The following is a 26753-nucleotide window of genomic DNA, read 5'->3' as shown; positions in this document are numbered from 1 at the left end:
GTGTGTCGGTTTTAGCATTGTTAAAAGCCTCCTCGATGTCAATTCATATCGCCAATGTGTATATCTTAGCATCGAAGGATTCTTCTATTTTATGGACAACCTCGTGCAGGGCGGTCTTCACCGACCTTCTCTTGACATAGGCATGCTGTTAGTATTTGAGCAATTCACTGGTTGTCCGACTCTTTATCATAGTATCCACAATACGTTCCATGGTTTTGAGTAGAAAGGACGTAGGGCTTATAGCTCTGCAGGAAATATTCCATATGGTCTGGGTGACTTAAATGGTTTGAAGCTTCTCAAGGCTTCCTTTACCATAGATTCAGTAATGATAAGCTTTCCATAAATTCAGTAATGATAAGCCTTCGATCAATATCATTATTCCAAGAAGCCGGTACCTCCGTGAGTCCCGTCGTATCCTGGCGAAATTGGTTTTCAGCAAAAGCCTCCGCTGTCTCTGTTCTCACTTCCATGTCGTCTACTAACGCTTCAGATTGGACATGGGTTTTTGAGAGAAACTTTTTCATCTTGGCGGCGTCATAAACGCTATCGACCTGTTCGCAGAAATGCTTCCAGGAGGCACTGTTGTAGCTCTGGTAAATTTATTGTAATCCTTGAGCCGTGTGTAGTACACATCCCAGTAATCCTCAGGTTTTTACGACTTGCCACTGTAGCGCAGAGATTATATCCGTCTATGACGCTGAACGCCAAAGTTCGAATACTGGCGAGACCATGGAAAAAAATTTTCAGCGTTGGTTTTCTCCTCCTATAATGTAATGTAATGTAAAAACTTCTCTGTATCTATAAAAGGAGGTCCCTTATCATTGAACTTAAAATTGAATTAGACAGCACTTATTGATATGATTCCCCTGTTCCTTAGTGGATTGTTCATGGGCAAAATTTGCTAGTTTTATACCCTCCACCATCGGATGGGGGTATACTAATTTCGTCTTTCTGTTTGTAACACCTTGAAATATGCGTCTGAGATCCCATAAAGTATAAATATTCTTGATCGTCATGTCATTTTAAGTCGATCTAGCCATGTCCGTCCGTCCGGCTGTCCGTCCGTCCGCCTGTCTGTCGAAAGCACGCTAACTTTCGACGGAGTAAAGCTACCCGCTTGAAATTTTTTACGAAAATTTTTTATTAGTGTAGGTCGGTTGGGATTGTTAATGGGCCAAATCGGTTCATGTTTTGATGTAGCTGCCATATAAACCGATCTTGGGTCTTGACTTCTTGAGCCTCTAGAGGGCGCAATTTTTATGCGATTTGACTGAAATTTTGCACGTGGTGTTTTGGTATCACTTCCAATAACTGCGTTCAAACGGTTCATGTTTTGATATAGCTGCCATATAAACCGATATGGGATCTTGACTTCTTGAGCCTGTAGAGGGCGCAATTCTCATTCGATTTGACTGATACTTTGCACGTAGTGTTTTGGTATCACTTCCAACAACTGTTTTAAGTATGATTCAAATCGGTTCATAATCTGGTATAGCTGTCATATGAACCGATCTGGGATCTTGACTTCTTGAGCCAATAGAGCGCGCAATTCTCATCCTATTTGGCTGAAATTTTGCATGAGGTGTTTTGTTATGTCTTCCATGCAAAGTATGGCGCAAATCGAAACATATCCTGATATAGCTGCCATATAAACCGATCTGGGATTTTGACTTCCTGAGCCTCTAGAGAGCGCAACTCTCATCCGATTTGCCAGAAGTTTTGTACAGAGTATTCTCTCATGACCCTCAACCTACGTGTCTAATATGGTCTGAATCGATTAATAGGTTGATACAGGCGCAATTCTTATCCGAGTGAACTGATATATTACACAATGACTTCTACAATGTTCAGCATTCATTTACCGTCCGAATCGGACTTTAACTTGATATAGCTCCAATAGCATAACAGTTCTTATTCAATATAATTTGTTTGCCTAAAAAGAGATACTGCGCATAGAATTAGACAAATGCGATCTATGGTGGAGGGTATATAAGATTCGGCCCGAGCAGTTGTGGTCTAGTGGACGGCGCTTCAAAAGTCCGCCTACTGCTCAATACTTAACAGGGAGCTTTCTCATAGGTCATTTGGCGGCTACGGTCACTGTGTTGTCCTTGATACAATATCCGATATTCCAGGCTGTGTGGATTACAACCTACCTGAGTCGCCGTTTGATAAAAATTCTGTACCACTATTCCTGATAGTACCGATTTGAACTACTATATCCCTGGTAACAGAAGTTACATAGTCTTCCATACAGATTGTTCCAAACTAAACGACCAAGTGGGCTTTGAAGTGTACTCTATAGATGTAGAACTAGTCATATCGAAAAGGTTACCCGAACTCTGCAGTAGTATCAAGCCGAGATCCTTGCAATTAAGGAAGTGTTGGAATGGCTAAGATATAATGTCATAATGATGGTTGGCATAAATATCTTCTCAGATAGCCAGGCAGCCATTAAATTCCTGGAGAACGTACTTCTGAAGACAAAAACTACCCTGGACTGTCACAGATCTTTCAACGCGATGGCTGAACAGTTCAAAATTCACCTGTTCTGGGTGGCGGAGCACAAATATATTCCAGAGAATTATAAAGCGTATGGGCTTGCGAGATTAGGTACTACACTACACATTTTAGGGATACTGGAATCTGTGGGTATGCCTCTAGCGACAGGTAAGCTAAGTTTTCAGGATCAGGCCCGACGGACAACGAATGATAGATGGTCACAAAGAGGGGGCTGTGAGCATTCCAAAACTATGTGGCTTAGTCTGGACTTGAAGAGGTCTACCGCTTTGCTGTCATTGGCTAGAACAGACGTCTCAGTTATTGTGTCCGTCAAAACAAGTCACTGTCTAATCGGAAAATATGATGACATACTGAGGGATGCCAGCAACAACTTTTGCAGAGGCTGTGAGGACATCGAAGAAGAAGAGACTATAGAACACCTTCTCTGTATGTGTCCTGCACTAGCAGTCAGAAGGAGTTACACTTTACGTTCTCATTTCTTTGAGAACCTGTCTGGTTTAGCGGATGTGAACATTCGCAAGTTACTAGGATGGTTCAACGGTAGGAACTAGAAGTCATCTTCCTTCTTCAGTTCCTGTGGTATCACAATGAACGAAAATGTCTAAGTGAGTCTGATAGCAGACTGACACTTAAACCTCACCTAACCTAAGCCCCATGGATCAGCCTCTGGACCCACTAGGGTCCATACTTATTGGAAAGCACTTCAAGATTAACTATGTGAAGTTTTGTATACTTATCTTTATCCGTTCAGAAGTTCCAGAATTATCTCCAAAACTTTTCGATTTTGCCAAATTGCGCGTCGCCTCGATTTTATCATGATGGGATAACCTGCTCCTATGAACTGCTATATCCATTTTCCCATCGCCTTAAATCTCATAGCCGCAGTGCCTGCCTCATACATAATGTATTATATATTTTGAAACATTTGTTGTTGTTATTTTTATTGTAGCAGTGTGTTGTGCAATGAGGCGGGAGCCCATCGGGTCAATCTGGTACGTGCAATCGGCTGCCAAGGGATTGAAACTTTAGGCCGAGTGCAATGGAGAAGGAGTGCAACGCAAGATAAATGCATTGCACTCCTTCTCCATTGCAGTCGGCCTTATCGGCATGCTCCCGAATGTGACACTTCCAGTTCAGTTTCTTGTACCAGATCACTCCAAAGTATTTGACCTTGTCAGATATCAAAATCGTTGTATTGAGGAAACGTGGTGCATCATATTGGCCCAACTTCGTTTTTCTCGTAAACTGGCAGGTTTCAGTCTTCTCTGGGTTGACATTGAGACCCCTGGGTCTAGTCCAGTCGTATGCCATCTGCAAAAAACATTTCGACGCTTCTGCATAGCTGATTCGTATCCTTACCTTTTAGAAGTATTATAACATCGTCTGGGTAGCAGACTGGTTCAAATCCTTTCTCAGTCAACATCCTTAACAGGTCATTTATGGCGGTCACCCATTAGAGTGGCGATAGAATGCCCACCTGTGGCGTGCCTTGAGCTACTTTCTCCCTCATATTTATCTCATGAAACCCACAATGTATCCACCTGTTCCTAAGCATATGTTTTATACTGTCTCTAAGAATCAGTTCATTCCACTGGGTACTGGTCTAAGGATTGGCTCAGTTTGTCGGTCCGCACATTGTTAGAAATTGGAAAAGGTTCACAAAAGATCGAGGTATTTGTAGATCTTTTCGTGTTCTTCAAATGGATGAAAAGGCCTGCAACAGCCCACTATTTAATTACTCTCTTGAGTATTAATACCACTTGAAACTTATTCCTAATGATTAAAATTCTTTGGCATCATCGAAAAAGGCACCCAAATAATTTGTATAATTATTTTGTTTTCTTTATTTCCATTAAATCATATTTCAAGATATTCTTTTACGCTTATTTTGTGTAAGGTTCAACCCATTTCCATTCTTCCCAGACAACGCATTTTTGGGGAGCCTCCATGAAGGCCTCATTGGGAGGGCATTGAATGTAGCTGGCTTTCTCTTGACCCTCGGGGCAAATCCAATAGTGGGTAGGATCGGAAATATCACGGAACATGCGATTGTGATCTGTGACAACGGCACAATTGGGTTCGGCATAAATTTCCTGAGGTTCATAGGCAAAGGCAACGGAGGCCAAGGCCATAAGGGCAACAAAGACGGAAACTAGAAGTAAAGAATAAATATTTTATTAATTTAACGATTGGTGACTTCAAGCTACAACTTTAAAAAAACGTCACTCGATTCGTAAGGCAATCCATAGAAGTCAGCTGATTTGGTTTATGGAGAACAGCTGATTTCGATACAATCGCAATCGGCGGTACATTCTAGCGGCTTTTTGCAGTAAATGATTTACCTTTGAACATTGTTTTTAATTTCTGTTGATTGCAGTGCTTCAATTGTCAACTGATGTTTGATTGACCCACCTTCCGCTATTTATATTGAAATCTAAGGGGCTTGTTTCTTATCTTTAGTTTCTAGAATTTTATCAATCAAAGTAGTTTTCGATTTTCATTTTGATAAAATTGTATCTTTCAAATGTGATATCTCAATCAATGTTAACATTAAAGATAAATTTGCAACCAACGCTGAAGACTAGAAGATGTGGCCCTCTAGCAAGTGAGTTTTGGTATAAAAGCCAAGTTCTTATTGATATTCTGACATACACTCGTAGTTTGGCTATTTGTAGTGGAGTTTACTTGAGGAAAAGTGATAGAAACAATATGAAATTCTGTAAGAATTTTTACAATTATATTTATTTAACAAGAAGCTGAAACTACCAAATTCTTTGTTACATTCATCAGTGGCTTGGAGCAAGGAATTGCTAAGTATACCAATCTATTTTAAATTCCTTTCTTTTGTCTTACAGTGGTTTGCTTGGCTCTCTTCGCCTCCTTGGCTCTGGTCTCTGTGAACGCTCTTGCTGGTCAATCGGCTTGCCGTGACCCCACTGAGGTTCATCAGAAATTCCCCCATCACTGGGATCCATCCAAGTACTGGTATTGTGAACAATTGAATGAAAATGCCGTTGAGAGAGATTGCCCCAAGGATACCGCCTACATGCATTTGTTGAAGGAATGCATTCCCTGGCCCAACTGGGTCTGGAAGAAACCAGAAAATCCCCCAACAGTTGCTTAGAATGATAATACGACTCTGAAATTTGTTATATGAAATTCCAAATAAAATGCCTTGAAAGTATTTTTTTAATTTTTTATTTGACACTATGCGGTTTTGGAACCCTATAAACAAAATTTACTGATCATCCTGACTTAATTCCATCATATCTATACATTGCAATTACGTAAGCATTCGAATGAATAACTATGGCTAGAATATGGGACTCAAATGAAAGATATTTCGAAGTTAAATACAAATATGTTATTAAACATTAGGTCTGAGTACCTGGACAAAAGTAGTGCCCAAAATCAAAAGTGAACCGATTGGGGCAATATGGGACTCAAATGAAAGGTTTGCGGGAGTAGAATACGAATATGGTACCCAATAATGGACCCAAGTACCTAAGGCGTCGCCCCTAGAGTACCGCCCAACATACAAATGGACCGATTAGGATAATATAGGACTCTAATAAAAGGTATTCGGTAGTAGAGTTTGAATGTGACATTTAAAATTGGATGCAAGTATCTAGGGAGCCGCCACAGGCACAAATCCTCCCCAAAAGTAGTGCCCAAAATCAAATAGGGACAATACAGGACTTCAGTAAAAGGTATGTGGGAGAAGAGTATGAATATGATTTTAATAGCCTCCACCATAGGATGGGGGTATACTAATTTCGTCACTCTGTTTGAAACTCCTCGAAATATTCCTCTGAGACCCCATAAAGTATATATATTCTTGATCGTCATGTCATTTTAAGTCGATCTAGCCATGTCCATCCGTCTGTCTATCGAAGCACGGTAAGTTTGGAAGGAGTAAAGCTAGCCGCTTGAAATTTTGCACGAAAATTTGCTTGGAATTTTGCACGAAAACTTTTTATTAGTGTAGGTCGGTTGGGATTGTAAATGGGTCATATCGGTCCATATTTTGATATAGCTGCCCTATAATATATATATGAGCCTCTAGAGGGCGCAATTCTTATCCAAGTTGGCTGAAATTTGGCATGACGTGTTTTGCTATGATTTCCAACAACTGTTTTAAGTGTGGTTCAAATTGGTCCATAACCTGGTATAGCTTTCATATAAACCGATCTGGGGTCTTGATTTCTTCAGCCTCTATAGGGCGCAATTCAAATCCGATTTGGGGGACATTTTGCATGAGGTGTTTTGTTATGGCTTTCAACAACTGTACTAAGAATAGTTCAAATCGGTTCATAAACTGATATAGCTGCCATATATACCGATCTGGGGTGTTGACTTCTTGAGCCTCTACAGGGACCAATTACTATCCGATTTGGCTGAAATATTGCATGACGTGTTTTGTTATGACTTCCAACAACTGTGTTAAGAATGGTTCAAATCGGTTCATAACCTGATATAGCTGCCATCTTTGGTCTTGACTTCTTGAGCCACTAGAGGGGCATTGTTAAAATCGGTCCATAACATGATATAGCTGCTATATAAAGCGATATGGGATCTTGACTTCTTGAGCTAAAAAGGTAGCAAGTATTATCCGATTGCGCTGAAATTTTGTTCAACGTCTTCTCTCATGACCTTGAATATGGCATGAATCGGTTTATAGCCTAATAGAGCTCCCCTATAAACCGATCTCCCTATTTACTTCTTCAGCCACTAAAGTCCGCACTTCTTACTAGATTTGGATGAAATTTTACACAATGACTTTTACTATGGTCTCCAATATTCAGTTCAATTATGGTCCGAAATGAACCATATCTTGATATTGTTCCAATAACATAGCATCTCTTTTCTTTTATCCTTTGTTTGCCTAAAAAGAGGTACCGTGGCAAGAGCTCGACAAATGTGATCCATGGTGGAGGGTATATAAGATTCGGCCAGGCCGAACTTAGCACGCTTTTACTTGTTTAAATTGGATTCAAGTACCTAGGGAGCAGTCCTAAGCCCACAACCAAGCATCCAAGTATCTAGGGAACATTTCCAAGCCCAAGACATTCCCAAAAGTACCGCCCAAAATTAAAAGTGGACCGATCGGTACACCATGGGACTCTAATGAAAGGCATTCCTAGGGAGCCGTCCCAAGCCCAAAACAGCCCTAAAAGTACTACCAACAACTAAAAAGGCGTTAAGTTCTGCCGGGCCCAACTTTGGATACCCACCACCTCCGGTATATATGTAAACCACCTTTCGTCAAAATCCGGTGAAAAATGCATACCTTATACCCCATTGCAGCTATATCGAAATATGTTGCGATTTCGACCAAATATTAATAAGTACAAGTCATAAATCAATTGTGTATAACAAAATATTGGTCTTTTTAGTAGCTGTATTTAAAAAATAAACCGATCAGAACCACATACGACACGGATGTCGGAAAGCCTAACATTAGTCACTGTGTCAAATTTCAATGAAATCGGATTTTAAATGGGTCTTTTATGGGCCCAAGACCTTAAATCAAAATATCGGTCTATATGGCAGTTATATCCAAACCTGGTCCGATTTGGGCCAAGTTTCGGAAAAATGTCGAAGAGCCTAATACAACTTACTGTCCCAAATTTCGGCGAAATCGGACAATAAATGCGCTTTTTATGGGCACAAGACCTCAAATCGAGAGATCGGTCTATATGCCAGCTATATCCAAATCGGAACTGATCTGACACCAATTGAAGAAAGATGTTGAAGGGCCTAACATAACTCAATGTCCCAAATTTCAGCAAAATCGGATAATAATAAAGGTGGCTTTTATGGGCCTAAGACCCTAAATTGGCGGATAGGTCTATATGGCAGCTATGTCCAAATCTGAACCGATCTGAGCCAAATTGAAGAAAGATATCGAAGGGTCTAACACAACTCACTGTTCCAAATTTTAGCAAAATCGGATAATAAATGTGGCTTTTATGGGCCTAAAACCCTATATCGTAAGATAGGTCTATATGGCAGATATATCCAAATCTGGACCGATCTATGCCAAATTGAAGAAGGATATTGAAGGGCCTAACACAACTCACTGTCCCAAATTTCAGACTTATCGAATAATAAATGTGGCTTTGTGGGCCTAAGACCCTAAATCGGCGGATCGTTCTATATGGGGCCATATATCAAGATATGGTCCGATATAGACCATCTTCAAACTTAACCTGCTTATGGACAAAAAAAGAATCTGTTCAAAGTATCAGCTCAATAAATCTATCTTTAAAGACTGTCGCGTGATTTCAGCAGAGAGATGGACAGACCGTCTTAGATTTTTACGCTGATCAAGAATATATATACTTTATAGCGTCGGAAATGGATATTTCGATGTGTTCAAAAGGAATGACAAAATAAGTATACCCCCATCCTTCGGTGGTTGGTATAAAAATCAAAGTGAACCGATCGGGGCAATATGAGACTCAAATGAAAGGTTTTCAGGTGTAGAATACGATTATATTGTCCAAATTGGATCGAATATCGAGGTCGTCCACGCAAGAGGACCGCCCAAAATCAAAAGTGGAGCGATCGGGACAATATGGGACTCCAATGAAATGGTTTCAGGAGTAGAGTATGAATATGAACTTTAAATTGGATCCAAGTATCTAGGGCGCCGTTCCAGGGTTCGAGGCATATAACCGCCCCAAAAGTAGTGCCTAAAATCAAAAGTGGACCAATCGTTACAATATGGGACTCAAATGAAAGGTATTCGGGAGATGAGTATGAATATGAGTATGAGTATCAAATTGGATCATGTATCTAGGGAGCCGTCCTAAGCCCAAAACCGCCCCAAAAGTACCGTTCAAAATCAAAGTTCACCGACCGGGACAATATGGGACTCAAATGAAAGGTATTCGGGAGTAGAATACGAATATGGTGTGAACACTTGTATCTAAGTATCGAGGTCGTCGCCCCAAGAGGACCGCCTAAAATCAAAAGTGGACCGATCGGGTCAGTATAGGACTCCAATGAAAGGCTTTTTGGAGCAGAGTATGAATATGATATTTTAAATTGGATCCAAGTATCTAGGGAGCCGTTCCAGGCCCAAAACCATACCGAAAGTAGTGCCCAAAATTAAAAAATGGACTGATCGGTACAATATGGGACTCAAATGAAGAGTATTTGGGAGTAGAGTATGAATATGATATTTTAAATTCGGTTCAAGTAACTAGGGAGTCGTCCCAAGCCCAAAAAACCCCCAAAAGTACTGCCAAAAATCAAAGTGGACCGGTCGGGACAACATGGGACTTAAATGAAAGGTTTTCGGAAGTAAAATACGAATATGGCTTCAAAAATTGGATCGAAGTACCGGGAGCGTTGCCTCAAGCCCCTTTTGTTAATTGGATTAGGTATGAGGTATTAGATGTTACAATATGTTCGGAAAATCTAATCGATGAGGTTCAGGATTGGAGGGTCTCCATGGAACACTCTTTCTCTCACCATCGCTACATTAGGTTTAGCATAGCACGGCCTGCGCCGAATCCGATAAGCTTCTGGAACAAGTTGAAAACCAACTGGACAAAATTCGGAAGGCTACTCGGAAAAAGACTTGGGCAAGATAATTAAGATTGTCCAAGCATAGAAGACATTGACGAAAATGTCAACAGGATTACGACTGCACTGGTGGGATCCTTCGAAGATAGTTGTCCTCTTCGGGAAATAACCTGAATGACCGGGGAGATTCGCAATATTGGGAAAGAGGTCCGCAGACTTTAAAACAGAGCACGTTTTAAAAAATTGGATGTTTATTGAGATGTGTATTACACACGGTTCAAGGACCACAATGAGATTACCAGAGCGGCAAAACGTGCCTCCTGAAAATTTTCTGCGAACAGGTCGATAGCGTTAATGACGCCGCCAATATAAGAAAGTTTCTCTCAAAAACCCATGTCCAAACTGAAAATTTAGTAGACGACACGGGAGTGAAAGCAGAACCAACGGAGGACATGTTGAGGTTTTTAATGAAAACTCATTTTCCACGGGATACGAAGGGGTTCACGGAGACACCGGAATCTTGGAATGCTGATATTGATCGAAGGTTTATAATTACATAATTTATTGCGAAGGAATCCTTGAGGAGTTTCAAAGCATTTAAGTCACTCGGACCTGATGGAATATATCCCGCGTTACTACAGAGAAAAGCAGACTAACTGGCGCATCGTCTGGCCAAAACTTTCATAGCATGCCTTGCATATACTCCGAAAGCCTGGCAGGAGGCAAGGGTGGTGTTTATACCCAAGCCCGGCAAGGCAAGTTATGCGACACAATAGCCCAACAAGCCTATAAGCCTTACGTCCTTTCTACTCAAAACCATGGAACGTATTGTGGACACCATGATAAAGAGTAGGACATCTAGCGAACTGCTCAAATACAAACAGCATGCCTATGTCAAGGGAAGGTCGATGGAGACTGCCCTGCACGAGGTTGTGCATAAAATAGAAGAATCCTTCGATACCCAAAACGTACACACTGCCGATATGCATTGACATCGAGGGGGCTTTTAACAATGTGCGGACCCACACTCTGATCCATTCCTTAGACCAATTCTGGGTGGACCCGTTCCTTAGAGACCGGATAAACCATATGCTAAGGAACAGGTGGACAGGTGTGTCCTATGGCGTAAATATAAGGGAGAAAGTGGAACAGGGCACGCCACAGGGGGCATTTTACCGCCACTCCTATGGGTGACCACCTTAAATGACCTATTACGGATGCTGACTGAGGAGGGATTTGAACCCGTCTCCTCACAGACGATGTTATAATACTTTTAAGGGGTAAGGATCCGAAAGAGCCATGCAAAAGGGCTGAAAGGTCTTGCATATGGCATATGTCTGGGCTAGACCCAGAGGTCTCAATATTAACCCAGAGATGACTGAAATATCCCTGTTCACGAGGAAGACGAAGGAGGGCCAATTTAACGCACCACGTTTCCTCAATAAGGCGATTTCGATATCTGACAAGGTTAAATACTTAGGTGTGATCTTGGACAGGAAACTGAATTGGAAGTGTCAAATTCAGGAACGTACTGAGAAGTCTTACTAATGTTGGACACTATGTAGACGGGCCGTAGGCTCGAAATGAGGCCTGATCCCGAGGATAGTCCACTGGCTCTACAGGAGCGTGATTAGACCAATACTTACTTACGCCTCAGTAGTTTGGTGAACTGCTATGGAGAAAAAGTGTAACATAGACCATACAACAGGTTCAGAGAACATGTTGTCTTGGCATAGGCGGAGTGATGAGGACCACGTCTGCTAGGGCACTGGAGACTATTCTAGATATACGACCCATTGACATTCAAATTAAGTGTGAGGCAGCCACTGCGGCTATGTGACTTAAAGCGATGGGAGAATGGATTGAGGATGGGAGCAGCTCATACCATCGCGGTATAATCGAGGCGACGATAGGAAACCTGAAAGGAATGGAAGAGGTTTCCCATCGGATACCTAAGATGAACCTTAAAGTCGATTGCAAGGCACTGCTTCCATCGGCACAGTCTTGGATTGACGGAACCCTAGTATTGACATGTGGAAGATCATGTTACACGGATGAATTAAAGCTAGAGGACAGAGCGGGCCTGGGGGTTAACATTGAGAAACCAGGGACTGAGATCTGTTTTAGGCTGCTTGATCATAATACGGTCCTGCAGGCGGAGATCCGGGCGATCGCGAAATGCGTGAAGTGGTGTGGTGCTAACGCGATGACGTCGAGTGTGAACATCTTTACCGACAGTAAAATTGCCCTAAGGGCAATAACAACCAGGACGGTAAGGCCACAAACAGTCTTGCAGTGTAAGAAGGAGATTAACGCCTTCTCTGAGGATGGCAAAATCCGCATCGTTTGGGTGTTGGGCCATAACGGAGTAAGGGGAAATGAAAGGCCAGACGATTTAGTGGTGAAGGCCAGAGGACTGCCGTCAATAAACTTGGTTAACCCGAAGCCTTTCGGGTCGACGAAGTCCGAGGTAAGGGAGTGGGCGACAAATGCGCATGCAACATTGTGGAACAGCGAAACGGTCGGTAGGACGGCGAAAATCGTATTGGGGGGATCCAGATCGTGAGAAGACGAGGCTATTACTGAAAGGAAGAAAGAAGGAGGTCAGTATAACTATTGGTATCATAACGGGACACATAGGACTATGAGCTCACTTATGTAAAATAGGTGCGGCAAGTGATAGGTAGGGCATGCGGGGAAGATGATGAGACGTTGAAGCATTTTCTTTGTCATTGCCCGGCTTTCGCGTATAACAGATACCGGCTCTTAGGTGGAGACACAAAACCCGACATGAACCAACTTAGGGTAGTGGTAATGAAAACAATTAAGGATTTTGTAAGTGGCACAGAATTGTAATTCTAGGTTACTTTTTAGTTCTTAGAGCGAACAACAAGCCGTTTAATGGCTTAGGTGTATGTCCATAGTGACATGGTGCGGATTAATATCTGCACCCTCTTTTCAACCTTACCTGACCTAAGTAAGAAACCTGTTTTTTCGCGTGGTCCTAATGAAGCCGCAGCAGATGATTTTTTTATAAAATCATTTGTAACATTTTTTTCTGATAAGTAAGACTAATTTCTAAAGTTCAGAGAAGCTGGTTTGATTGTAAATTATTTTTGCCGCCAATTTTCAAATTTCCACTGGCAGTATACTCTTAGAAGTTGGAAAAGCTCACAAAAGATCGAGGTATTTGTAGATCTTTTCGTGTTCTTCAAATGGATGAAACGGCCTGCAACAGCCCACTATTTAATTACTCTCTTGAGTATTTATACCACTTGAAACTTATTCCTAATGATTTAAATTCTTTGGCATCATCGAAAAAGGCACCCAAATAATTTGTATAATTATTTTGTTTTCTATATTTCCATTAAATCATATTTCAAGATATTCATTTGAATTTATTTTGTGTAAGGTTCAACCCATTTCCATTCTTCCCAGACAACGCATTTTTGGGGAGCCTCCATGAAGGCCTCATTGGGAGGGCATTGAATGTAGCTGGCTTTCTCTTGACCCTCGGGGCAAATCCAATAGTGGGTAGGATCGGAAATATCACGGAACATGCGATTGTGATCTGTGACAACGGCACAATTGGGTTCGGCATAAATTTCCTGAGGTTCATAGGCAAAGGCAACGGAGGCCAAGGCCATAAGGGCAACAAAGACGGAAACTAGAATTAAAGAATAAACATTTTATTAATATAACTATTGATGACTTCAAGCCACAACTTTAAAAAAAAAACGTCACTCGATTCGTAAGGCAATTCATAGAAATCAGCTGATTTGGTTTATGGAGAACAGCTGATTTCAATGAAATCGCAGTCGGTGGTACAATTTAGTGATTTTTGCAGTAAATGATTTACCTTTGAACATTGTTTTTAATTTCTGTTGATTGCAGTGCTTCAATTGTCAACTGATGTTTGATTGACCCACCTTCCGCTATTTATATTGAAATCTAAGGGGCTTGTTTCTTATCTTTAGTTTCTAGAATTTTATCAATTAAAGTAGTTTTCGATTTTCATTTTGATAATATTGTATCTTTCAAATGTGATATCTCAATCAATGTTAACATTAAAGATAAATTTGCAACCAACGCTGAAGACTAGAAGATGTGGCCCACTAGCAAGTGAGCTTTAGTATAAAAGCCAAGTTCTTATTGATATTCTGACATACACTCGTAGTTTGGCTATTTGCAGTGGAGTTTACTTGAGGAAAAGTGATAGAAACAATATGAAATTCTGTAAGAATTTTTACAATTATATTTATTCAACAAGACGCTGAAACTACCTCTTTACTCTAAAAAAATAAATCTTCACTACTGTGGGATACTGTATTAACACCACTGTTAGAACAGTACCCCTTATCTCCAAATTCTTTGTTACATTCATCAGTGGCTTGGAGCAAGGAATTGCTAAGTATACATATCTATTTTAATCTCCTTTATTTTGTCTTACAGTGGTTTGCTTGGCTCTCTTCGCCTCCTTGGCTCTGGTCTCTGTGAACGCTCTTGCTGGTCAATCGGCTTGCCGTGACCCCACTGAGGTTCATCAGAAATTCCCCCATCACTGGGATCCATCCAAGTACTGGTATTGTGAACAATTGAATGAAAATGCCGTTGAGAGAGATTGCCCCAAGGATACCGCCTACATGCATTTGTTGAAGGAATGCATTCCCTGGCCCAACTGGGTCTGGAAGAAACCAGAAAATCCCCCAACAGTTGCTTAGAATGATAATACGACTCTGAAATTTGTTATATGAAATTCCAAATAAAATGCCTTGAAAGTATTTTTTTAATTTTTTATTTGACACTATGCGGTTTTGGAACCCTATAAACAAAATTTACTGATCATCCTGACTTATTTCCATCATATCTATACATTGCAATTACGTAAGCATTCGAATGAATAACTATGGCTAGAATATGGGACTCAAATGAAAGATATTTCGAAGTTAAATACAAATATGTTATTAAACATTAGGTCTGAGTACCTGGACAAAAGTAGTGCCCAAAATCAAAAGTGAACCGATTGGGGCAATATGGGACTCAAATGAAAGGTTTGCGGGAGTAGAATACGAATATGGTACCCAATAATGGACCCAAGTACCTAAGGCGTCGCCCCTAGAGTACCGCCCAACATACAAATGGACCGATTAGGATAATATAGGACTCTAATAAAAGGTATTCGGTAGTAGAGTTTGAATGTGACATTTAAAATTGGATGCAAGTATCTAGGGAGCCGCCACAGGCACAAATCCTCCCCAAAAGTAGTGCTCAAAATCAAATAGGGACAATACAGGACTCCAGTAAAAGGTATGTGGGAGAAGAGTATGAATATGATTTTAATACCCTCCACCATAGGATGGGGGTATACTAATTTCGTCACTCTGTTTGAAACTCCTCGAAATATTCCTCTGAGACCCCATAAAGTATATATATTCTTGATCGTAATGTCATTTTAAGTCGATCTAGGCATGTCCGTCCGTCTGTCTGTCTGTCGAAAGCACGCTAAGTTTCGAAGGAGTAAAGCTAGGCGCTTGAAATTTTGCACGAATACTTGTTATTAGTGTAGGTAGGTTGGGATTGTAAATGGGCCATATCGGTCCATGTTTTGATTTAGCTGCCCTATAAACAGATCTCGGATATTGACTTCTTGAGTCGCTAGTGGGCGCAATTCTTATCCGATTTGGCTCAAATTTTGCAGGAGGTGTTTTGTTATGGCTTTCAACAACTGTGCTAAGAATGGTTCAAATCGGTTCATAACCTGATAAAGCTGCTATATAAACCGATCTTGAATCTTGGTTTCTTGATCCACAAGAGAGCGCCATTCTTATCCGATTTGGCTGAAATTTTGCATGAGATGTTTTGTTGTGGCTTCCAATAACTGTATAAGAACGGTTCAAATCGGTTCATAACCTGATATAGCTGCCATATATTGTAAACCGATCTGGGATCTTAACTTCTTGAGACTCTAGAGGGCGCAATTCTTATACGATTTGGCTGAAATTTTGCATGAGGTGTTTTGTTATGATTTCTAACAACTGTGTTAAGTGTGGTTCAAATCGGTCCATTACCTAATATAGCTTTCATATAAACCGATCATGGGTCTTGATTTCTTCAGCCTCTATAGGGCGCAATTCTTATCCGATTTGAAATTTTGCATGAGGTGTTTTGTTATGACTTCCAACAAATATGGTTTTAATTGGTCCATAACTTGATATAGCTGTCATATAAACCGATCTGGTATCATGACTTCTTGAGCATTTAGAAGTTGCAATTATTATCCGATTTGCTGAAATTTAGTACAACGTGAACTTCAACATGCGTGTCAATTACGGTTTGAATCCGTCTTTAGACTGATACAGCTCCCATATAAACCGATCTCCCCATTTTACTTCTTGAGCCCCTTAAGGGCGCAATTTTTAATCGACTTGGCACAACGACTTCTACTATGGTCTCCAACATTCAGTTCAATTATGGTCCGAATAGGACGAAAACTTGATATTATAGCAAAGAAATGAGATCCATGGTGGAGGGTATATAAGATTTGGCCCGGCCGAACTTAGCACGCTTTTACTTGTTTAAATTGCATTCAAGTATCTAGGGAGCCGTCCCAAGCCCAAAACTAAGGGTCCAAGTATATAAGGTACCATTCCAGGCCCAAAACCGACACAAAAGTACCGCCCAAAATTAAAAGTGGACCGATCGGTACACTATAAAACTCCAATGAAAGACATTCGGGAGAGGAGTATGAATATGATATTTTAAATTGGGTTCAGGTACCTAGGGAGCCGTCCCAAGCCCAAAACAGCCCTAAAAGTACTACCAACAAGTAAAAAGGTGTTAAGTTCGGCCAGGCCGAAAAAATTCGATGAAAAGTGCATACCTTATGCCCCATAGCAGCTATATCGAAATATGTTCCGATTTGGACCAAATATTAATAAGTACAAGTCATTGTTAAATTGGGTATAACATAATATTGGTCATTTTATAAGCTATATCTAAAAATAAACCGATCTGAACCATATACGACACGGATGTCTAAAAGCCTAACATAAGTCACTGTGTCAAATTTCTGTGAAATCGAATTACAAATGCGCCTTTTATGGGACCAAGTCTTTAAATCGAGATATCGGTCTATATGGCAATTATATCCAAATCTCGACCGATTTGGGCCAAGTTTCAGAAAAATATCGAAGAGCCTAACACAATTATAAATGTGCTTTTTATGGACCGTAACCCTTAAATCGTGGGATTGGTCTTTATCACAGCTATATCCAAATCTTGATCGATCGAGGCCAAATTGTAGAAATATGTCGAGGTACTTAGTTTAATTCACTGTCCCAAATTTCGGCGAAATCGGACAATAAGTGCGCTTTTTATGCGTCCAAAACCTTAAATCGAGAGATCGATCTATATGGCAGCTATATCCAAATATGAACCGATCTAGGCCAAATTGAAGACGGATATCGAAGAGCCTAACACAACTCACTGTCCCAAATTTCAGCAAAATCGGATTATAAATGCGCTTTTATGGCGCCAAGACCCTAAATCGGCGGATCGGTCTATATGACAGCTATATTCAAATCTGGAACGATCTAGGCCAAATTGAAGAAGGATATCGAAGAGCCTAACACAACTCACTGTCCCAAATTTCAGCAAAATCGGATTATAGATGCGTCTTTTATGGGCCTAAGACCCTAAATTGGCGGATAGGTCTATATGGCAGCTATGTCCAAATCTGAACCGATCTGAGCCAAATTGAAGAAAGATATCGAAGGGTCTAACACAACTCACTGTCCCGAATTTTAGCAAAATCGGATAATAAATGTGGCTTTTATGGGCCTAAAACCCTATATCGTAAGATAGGTCTATATGGCACATATATCCAAATCTGGACCGATCTATGCCAAATTGAAGAAGGATATTGAAGGGCCTAACACAACTCACTGTCCCAAATTTCAGACTTATCGAATAATAAATGTGGCTTTGTGGGCCTAAGACCCTAAATCGGCGGATCGTTCTATATGGGGCCATATATCAAGATATGGTCCGATATAGACCATCTTCAAACATAACCTGCTTATGGACAAAAAAAGAATCTGTTTAAAGTATCAGCTCAATAAATCTATCTTTAAAGACTCTCGCGTGATTTCAGCAGAGAGATGGACAGACCGTCTTAGATTTTTACGCTGATCAAGAATATATATACTTTATGGCGTCGGAAATGGATATTTCGATGTGTTCAAAAGGAATGACAAAATAAGTATACCCCCATCCTTCGGTGGTTGGTATAAAAATCAAAGTGAACCGATCGGGGCAATATGAGACTCAAATGAAAGGTTTTCAGGTGTAGAATACGATTATATTGTCCAAAATTGGATCGAATATTGAGGTCGTCGCCGCAAGAGGACCGCCCAAAATCAAAAGTGGACCGATCGGGACAATATGGGACTCCAATGAAATGGTTTCAGGAGTAGAGTATGAATATGAACTTTAAATTGGATCCAAGTATCTAGGGCGCCGTTCCAGGGTTCGAGGCATATAACCGCCCCAAAAGTAGTGCCTAAAATCAAAAGTGGACCAATCGTTACAATATGGGACTCAAATGAAAGGTATTCGGGAGATGAGTATGAATATGAGTATGAGTATCAAATTGGATCATGTATCTAGGGAGCCGTCCTAAGCCCAAAACCGCCCCAAAAGTACCGTTCAATATCAAAGTTCACCGACCGGGACAATATGGGACTCAAATGAAAGGTATTCGGGAGTAGAATACGAATATGGTGTGAACACTTGTATCTAAGTATCGAGGTCGTCGCCCCAAGAGGACCGCCTAAAATCAAAAGTGGACCGATCGGGTCAGTATAGGTCTCCAATGAAAGGCTTTTTGGAGCAGAGTATGAATATGATATTTTAAATTGGATCCAAGTATCTAGGGAGCCGTTCCAGGCCCAAAACCATACCGAAAGTAGTGCCCAAAATTAAAAAATGGACTGATCGGTACAATATGGGACTCAAATGAAGAGTATTTGGGAGTAGAGTATGAATATGATATTTTAAATTCGGTTCAAGTAACTAGGGAGTCGTCCCAAGCCCAAAAAACCCCCAAAAGTACTGCCAAAAATCAAAGTGGACCGGTCGGGACAACATGGGACTTAAATGAAAGGTTTTCGGAAGTAAAATACGAATATGGCTTCAAAAATTGGATCGAAGTACCGGGAGCGTTGCCTCAAGCCCCTTTTGTTAATTGGATTAGGTATGAGGTATTAGATGTTAAAATATGTTTGGAAAATCTAATCGATGAGGTTCAGGATTGGAGGGTCTCCATGGAACACTCTTTCTCTGACCATCGCTATATTAGGTGTAGCATAGCACGGCCTGCGCCGAATCCGATAAGCTTCTGGAACAAGTTGAAAACCAACTGGACAAAATTCGGAAGGCTACTCAGAAAAAGACTTGGGCAAGATAATTAAGATTGTCCAAGCATAGAAGACATTGACGAAAATGTCAACAGGATTACGACTGCACTGGTGGGATCCTTCGAAGATAGTTGTCCTCTTCGGGAAATAACCTGAATGACCGGGGAGATTCGCAATATTGGGAAAGAGGTCCGCAGACTTTAAAACAGAGCACGTTTTAAAAAATTGGATGTTTATTGAGATGTGTATTACACACGGTTCAAGGACCACAATAAGATTACCAGAGCGGCAAAACGTGCCTCCTGAAATTTTTCTGCGAACAGGTCGATAGCGTTAATGACGCCGCCAATATAAGAAAGTTTCTCTCAAAAACCCATGTCCAAACTGAAAATTTAGTAGACGACACGGGAGTGAAAGCAGAACCAACGGAGGACATGTTGAGGCTTTTAATGAAAACTCATTTTCCACAGAATACGAAGGGGCTCAACGGAATCTTGGAATAATGATATTGATCGAAGGTTTATACAATACACAAACACATGTCTATGTCAAGGGAAGGTCGATGGAGACTGCCCTGCACGAGGTTGTGCATAAAATAGAAGAATCCTTAGATCCCAAAATGTATAACTGGCGATATGCATTGACATCGAGGGGGCTTTTAGCAATGTGCGGACTGAACTCTGATCCAATCCTTATACCAGTACTGGGTGGAACCATTCCTTAGAGACTGGATAAACCATATGCTAAAGAACAGGTGGATAAATGCGATTTGAGCACGTCTGCTATGCAGACGATGTTATAATACGTCTAAGGGGTTAGGATCCGAACGAGCTATGCAGAAGTGCTGAAAGTTCTTGCATATGGCATATGACTGGGCTAGACCCAGAGGTCTCAATGTTAACCCAGAGAAGACTGAAACATGCCTGTTCCCGAGGAAGACGAAGATGGGCCAATTTAACGCACCACGTTTTCTCAATAAGACGATTTTGATTTCTGACAAGATCAAATACTTAGGTGTGATCATGGACAGGAAACTGAATTGGAAGTGTAACGGAAGTGTCAGGAGAAGGCTCACTGATGTTGGGCACTTTGTAGATGAACCGTAGGCTCGAAATGGGGCCTGAATCCTAGGATAGTCCACTGACTCTACAGGAGCGTGATTAGACCCATACTTACTTACTCCTCAATAGTTTGCTATGAAGAAAAAGTGTAACATAAGGACCTTACAACAGGTTCAGAGAACATGTTCAGAGAACATGTTGTCTAGGCATAGGCGGAGCGATGAAGACAACGCCCACTAGTGCACTGGAGACTAAAATAGATATCCGAACCATTTACATACAGATTATGTGTGAGGCAGCCATTACGGCTATGAGACTTAAGGCGATGGGAGAATGGATTGAGGATGGGAGCAGCTCATACCATCGCGGTATAATCGAGGCGACGATAGGAAACCTGGAAGGAATGGAAGAGGTTTCCGATCGAATACCTGAGATGAACCTTGAAGTCGAGTGCGAGACACTGCTGCCATCGGCACAGTCTTGGATTGACGGAACCATAGTATTGTCATCTGGACGATCATGTTACATGGATGAATCAAAGCTAGAGGACAGAGCGGGCCTGGGGGTTAACATTGAGAAACCAGGGACTAAGATATGTTTTAGACTGCTTGACCATAACACGGTCCTGCAGGCGGAGATCCGGGCGATCACGAAATGCGTGAAGTGGTGTGGTGCTAACGCGATGACGTCGAGTGTGAACATCTTTACCGACAGTAAAATTGCCCTAAGGGCAATAACAACCAGGACGGTAAGGCCACAAACAGTCTTGCAGTGTAAGAAGAAGATTAACGCCTTCTCTGAGGATGGCAAAATCCGCATCGTTTGGGTGTTGGGCCATAACGGAGTAAGGGGAAATGAAAGGCCAGACGATTTAGTGGTGAAGGCCAGAGGACTGCCGTCAATAAACTTGGTTAACCCGAAGCCTTTCGGGTCGACGCAGTCCGAGTAAGGGGAGTGGGCGACAAATGCGCATGCAACATTGTGAAACAGCGAAAGGGTCGGTAGGACGGCAGATTCCGGCACTTAGGTGGAGACACAAAACCCGACATGAACCGACTTAGGGGAGTGGTATTGAAAACAATTAAGGATTTTGTAAGTAGCACGGAATTGTAATTCTAGGTTACTTTTAAGTTCTTAGAGCGCACAAAAAGCCGATTACTGGCTTAGGTGTATGTCCATAGTGGCATGGGACGGATTAATATCTGCACCCTCTTTTCAACCTAACCTAACCTAAGTAAGAAACCTATTTTTTCGAGTGGTGCTAATGCAGCCGCAGCAGATAATTTTTTATAAAATCATTTGTTACATTTTTTTCTGATAAGTAATACTAATAAAGTTCGGAGTAAATTGTATTTGATTGTAAATTGTTTTTGCCGCAAATTTTCAAATTTCCACTCGCAGTGTATTGTTAGAAGTTGGAATAGGTTCACAAAAGATCGAAATATTTGTAGATCTTTTCGTGTTCTTCAAATGGATGAAACGGCCTGCAACAGCCCACTATTTAATTACTCTCTTGAGTATTAATACCACTTGAAACTTATTCCTAATGATTTAAATTCTTTGGCATCATCGAAAAGGGCATCCAAATAATTTGTTAACACCATTTGTATAATTATTTTGTTTTCTATATTTCCATTAAATCTTATTTCAGTATATTCATTTACGCTTATTTTGTGTAAGGTTCAACCCATTTCCATTCTTCCCAGACAACGCATTTTTGGGGAGCCTCCATGAAGGCCTCATTGGGAGGACATTGAATGTAGCTGGCTTTCTCTTGACCCTCGGGGCAAATCCAATAGTGGGTAGGATCGGAAATATCACGGAACATGCGATTGTGATCTGTGACAACGGCACAATTGGGTTCGGCATAAATTTCCTGAGGTTCATAGGCAAAGGCAACGGAGGCCAAGGCCATAAGGGCAACAAAGACGGAAACTAGAATTAAAGAATAAACATTTTATTAATTTAATAACTATTGATGACTTTAAGCCACAACTTAAAAAAAAACGTCACTCGATTCGTAAGGCAATTCGTAGAAATCAGCTGATTTGGTTTATGGAGAACAGCTGATTTCGATCGAAAATCGCAATAGGTAATGCAATTTAGTGATTTTTGCAGTAAATGATTTACCTTTGAACATTGTTTTTAATTTCTGTTGATTGCAGTGCTTCAATTGTCAACTGATGTTTGATTGACCCACCTTCCGCTATTTATATTGAAATCTAAGGGGCTTGTTTCTTATCTTTAGTTTCTAGAATTTTATCAATTAAAGTAGTTTTCGATTTTCATTTTGATAATATTGTATCTTTCAAATGTGATATCTCAATCAATGTTAACATTAAAGATAAATTTGCAACCAACGCTGAAGACTAGAAGATGTGGCCCACTAGCAAGTGAGCTTTAGTATAAAAGCCAAGTTCTTATTGATATTCTGACATACACTCGTAGTTTGGCTATTTGCAGTGGAGTTTACTTGAGGAAAAGTGATAGAAACAATATGAAATTCTGTAAGAATTTTTACAATTATATTTATTCAACAAGACGCTGAAACTACCTCTTTACTCTAAAAAAATAAATCTTCACTACTGTGGGATACTGTATTAACACCACTTTTGGAACAGTACCCCATACCTCCAAATTCTTTGTTACATTCATCAGTGGCTTGGAGCAAGGAATTGCTAAGTATACATATCTATTTTAATCTCCTTTATTTTGTCTTACAGTGGTTTGCTTGGCTCTCTTCGCCTCCTTGGCTCTGGTCTCTGTGAACGCTCTTGCTGGTCAATCGGCTTGCCGTGACCCCACTGAAGTTCATCAGAAATTCCCCCATCACTGGGATCCATCCAAGTATTGGTATTGTGAAAAATTGAATGAAAATGCCGTTGAGAGAGATTGCCCCAAGGATACCGCCTACATGCATTTGTTGAAGGAATGCATTCCCTGGCCCAACTGGGTCTGGAAGAAACCAGAAAATCCCCCAACAGTTGCTTAGGATGATAATACGACTCTGACATTTGTTATATGAAATTCCAAATAAAATGCCTTGAAAGTATTTTTTTAATTTTTTTATTTAACTCTATGTGGTTTTGCAACCCTATAAACAAAATTTACTGACCATCCTGACTTAATTCCATTATATCTTTACGTTGCAATTACATTGCTTAGAACCTACACTCGAAGAACATTACCAAAGCTTTCAGTATAAATTGGGATTTCAGAAATGGAGAATAGATTGACTAGTGTTCTTTTCAATAAACTGAGTGAGAAGGTTATACAAGACGTACGTTGGTAAAAAAGCAAGTAAAAACGTGTTTCTCGACTCATACGGAAAATGAATTGAGTAAAATCTTCCAGAAGACTGTTATACTCATTGCTGGGTCGAACATTTTTCCAAAATCTCGTGCATTGTAAGATATGCCTAGAAAGCGAATAAAGTGCCAATCATAAAATTTTTTTTTTTGATAACATCACACATTTACCTAACTTATTGAATATGATCTCAAGAATAATTTTTAATAAATATTACAAAATACATAAAGGGTGATTTTTTTGAGGTTAGGATTTTCATGCATTAGTATTTGACAGATCACGTGGGATTTCAGACATGGTGTCAAAGAGAAAGATGCTCAGTATGCTTTGACATTTCATCATGAATAGACTTACTAACGAGCAACGCTTGCAAATCATTGAATTTTATTACCAAAATCAGTGTTCGGTTCGAAATGTGTTCATTCACCGTAACGTTGCGTCCAACAGCATCTTTGAAAAAATACGGTCCAATGATTCCACCAGCGTACAAACCACACCAAACAGTGCATTTTTCGGGATGCATGGGCAGTTCTTGAACGGCTTCTGGTTGCTCTTCACTCCAAATGCGGCAATTTTGCTTATTTACGTAGCCATTCAACCAGAAATGAGCCTCATCGCTGAACAAAATTTGTCAAAATTTGAACACATTTCGAACCGAACACTGATTTTGGTAATAAAATTCAATGATTTGCAAGCGTTGCTCGTTAGTAAGTCTATTCATGATGAAATGTCAAAGCATACTGAGCATCTTTCTCTTTGTCTTTGACACCATGTCTGAAATCCCACGTGATCTGTCAAATACTAATGCATGAAAATCCTAACCTCAAAAAAAATCACGCTTTATTTGTTACTCATCCACCTGAGTAATGTGCAACTCTTATAGAAGAGTATTTTATACTCCTAACTCCAAGGGTATTACTCGTCCACACTATTGTTTGACAATTCTAACTAAGGATAGGTTAAGAAGAAGAAAAGGGGGCGGATTAATCCGCCTCATCTAGTAATCTAATAATCGGCTTGTTGTGTCTTCTAAATACAAAAAAAAAAGTAAACTCGAAAAGAAGATCTAAGGTAGGAATTCGGTGCAACTTACAAAAAATGCAAATTTTGCCTATGAACATTCCACTAAGGAACCGGGGTAAACTTCTCACACATCAAAAAGTGCAGTCCGATGTAAGTTTAAGCTCAATGACAAGGGGCCTCCTTTTTATAGCCGAGTTCGAAAGGGTTCGAGTTCCCCACATGCCCTGCACATGCTATCTCTTGCCGAACCGATTTTGCGTAAGTGAGCTCGTAGTCCTATCTGTCCCGTTATGGTACCAACAGCTATACTGACCTCCTTCTTACTTCCTTCCACAAATAGCCTCGTCCTCTCACAATCCGGATAATCCCTTAGGATTTTCGCCGTCCTAACAACTGTTTCGCTGTTCCACAGTGTAACATGGATGTTCGTCGCCCACGCCCTTAAATAAAAGGCGCATTTATAATCCGATTTCACTGAAATTTGACACAGTGACTTATGTTAGGATTTTCGACATCCAAGTAACAAGTAAGAGCGTGCTAAGTTCGGCCGGGCCGAATCTTATATACCCTCCACCATGGATCGCATTTGTCGAGTTCTATGCGCGGTATCGCTTTTTGGGCAAACAAAAAATATTGAATAAGAACTGTTATGCTATTGGAGCTATATCAAGTTATAGTCCGATTCGGACCACAAATGAATGCTGAACATCGTAGAAGTCATTGTGTAATATTTCAATTCATTCGGATTAGAATTACGCCTTGTAGGGGTTCAAGAAGCAAAATCGGGAGATCGGTTTATATGGGAGCTGAATCAAGCTATTGATCGATTCAGACCACATTGTACACGTATGCTGAAAGTCATGAGAGAAAACGTTATACAAAATTTCTGCCAAATCGGATAAGAATTGCGCCCTCTATTGGCTCAAGAAGTCAAGATCCCAGATAGGTTTTTACCTACTTACTTACTTTAATTGGCTATGACAGAATATTTCTTCCACTAGCCGAACGTAGAATAGCGTTCCAAGCGCCTCGATCTTCTGCGCTCATTCTAAAATCTCTGACACAAGTTTCGAGGTGTCTCCCACCACTTGATCTTTCCATCGGGCTTTTGGTCTTTCCGGTTTGCGTGTACCACCGTGTGTGCCTTCAATAGACTTCTTTGCTGGAGCTTCTTCATCCATTTTGACAACATGACCTAGCCAACGCAGCTGTTGTATTTTGATGCGTGTAACTATGCTATCGTCGCCATACAGCTCGTGGTTCATACGTCGCCTATATTCTCCGTTAACGCAAACTGGTCCATTTATTTTACGAAGAATCTTTCTCTCAAATACTCCAAGCACTGTCTCATCTGCTTTCACAAGTACCCATGCTTCAGAACCATATAAGAGCACGTGTAGTATTAGTGTCTTGTAAAGTATAGTCTTCGTCCGTCGAGAGATGGCCTTGTTTCTAAACTGCTTACTTAGTCCAAAGTAGCATCTGTTTGCCAGTATTATTCTTCGCTTTATCTCAAAACTGGTGTCATTCGTTTCGGTTACGGCGGTGCCGAGGTAGATAAAGTTACTGACTATCTCAAAGTTGTGGTTCCCAACTTTCTCCATGTTCTTTATCCGCTCGGTTGTACAAGGCTTTTTGGGAGTGGAAACCATACATTTCGTCTTACCTCCATAGGTTTTTATGGCAGCTATATCAGGGTATGTATCGATTTGTGCCATACTTAACACAGTTATTGGAGGTCATAACAAAACACCTCATGCAAAATTTCAGCCAAATCGGATTAGAATTGCGCGCTCTATTGGCTCAAGAATTCAAGATCCAAGATCGGTTTATATGACAGCTATACCAGATTATAAACCGATTTGATACTTAACACAGTTGTTGA

General features: G+C 40.6%; 4 protein-coding genes across 4 annotated transcripts; 3 read left to right on the top strand and 1 right to left on the bottom strand.

The window, feature by feature from the left end:
* Positions 1–5162: 5162 nt before the first annotated feature.
* Positions 5163–5707, top strand: LOC131994733 (uncharacterized). Its single transcript, XM_059361599.1, has 2 exons — positions 5163–5242; positions 5379–5707. The coding sequence occupies exons 1-2, from the start codon at positions 5233–5235 to the stop codon at positions 5645–5647; spliced, it is 279 nt and encodes a 92-aa protein (XP_059217582.1). The 5' UTR covers positions 5163–5232; the 3' UTR covers positions 5648–5707.
* Positions 5708–14228: 8521 nt separating this feature from the next.
* Positions 14229–14840, top strand: LOC131994732 (uncharacterized). The gene is made up of 2 exons (XM_059361598.1): positions 14229–14295; positions 14512–14840. The coding sequence occupies exons 1-2, from the start codon at positions 14286–14288 to the stop codon at positions 14778–14780; spliced, it is 279 nt and encodes a 92-aa protein (XP_059217581.1). The 5' UTR covers positions 14229–14285; the 3' UTR covers positions 14781–14840.
* Positions 14841–22201: 7361 nt separating this feature from the next.
* LOC106095309 (uncharacterized) lies at positions 22202–22726 on the bottom strand. The gene is made up of 2 exons (XM_059361597.1): positions 22667–22726; positions 22202–22471 (listed from the first exon to the last, which is right to left on the bottom strand). Exons 1-2 carry the CDS (start codon positions 22674–22676, stop codon positions 22203–22205), a joined length of 279 nt encoding a protein of 92 aa, XP_059217580.1. The 5' UTR covers positions 22677–22726; the 3' UTR covers position 22202.
* A 250-nt stretch (positions 22727–22976) lies between these two features.
* On the top strand, positions 22977–23588 carry LOC106095310 (uncharacterized). The gene is made up of 2 exons (XM_013262549.2): positions 22977–23043; positions 23260–23588. The coding sequence occupies exons 1-2, from the start codon at positions 23034–23036 to the stop codon at positions 23526–23528; spliced, it is 279 nt and encodes a 92-aa protein (XP_013118003.1). The 5' UTR covers positions 22977–23033; the 3' UTR covers positions 23529–23588.
* The last annotated feature ends 3165 nt before the right edge of the window (positions 23589–26753 follow it).

The sequence above is a fragment of the Stomoxys calcitrans genome, chromosome 2 (genome assembly GCF_963082655.1).
Source record: "Stomoxys calcitrans chromosome 2, idStoCalc2.1, whole genome shotgun sequence".
Taxonomy (NCBI): domain Eukaryota; kingdom Metazoa; phylum Arthropoda; class Insecta; order Diptera; family Muscidae; genus Stomoxys; species Stomoxys calcitrans.
This window is presented reverse-complemented; position numbering and strand designations above follow the sequence as displayed.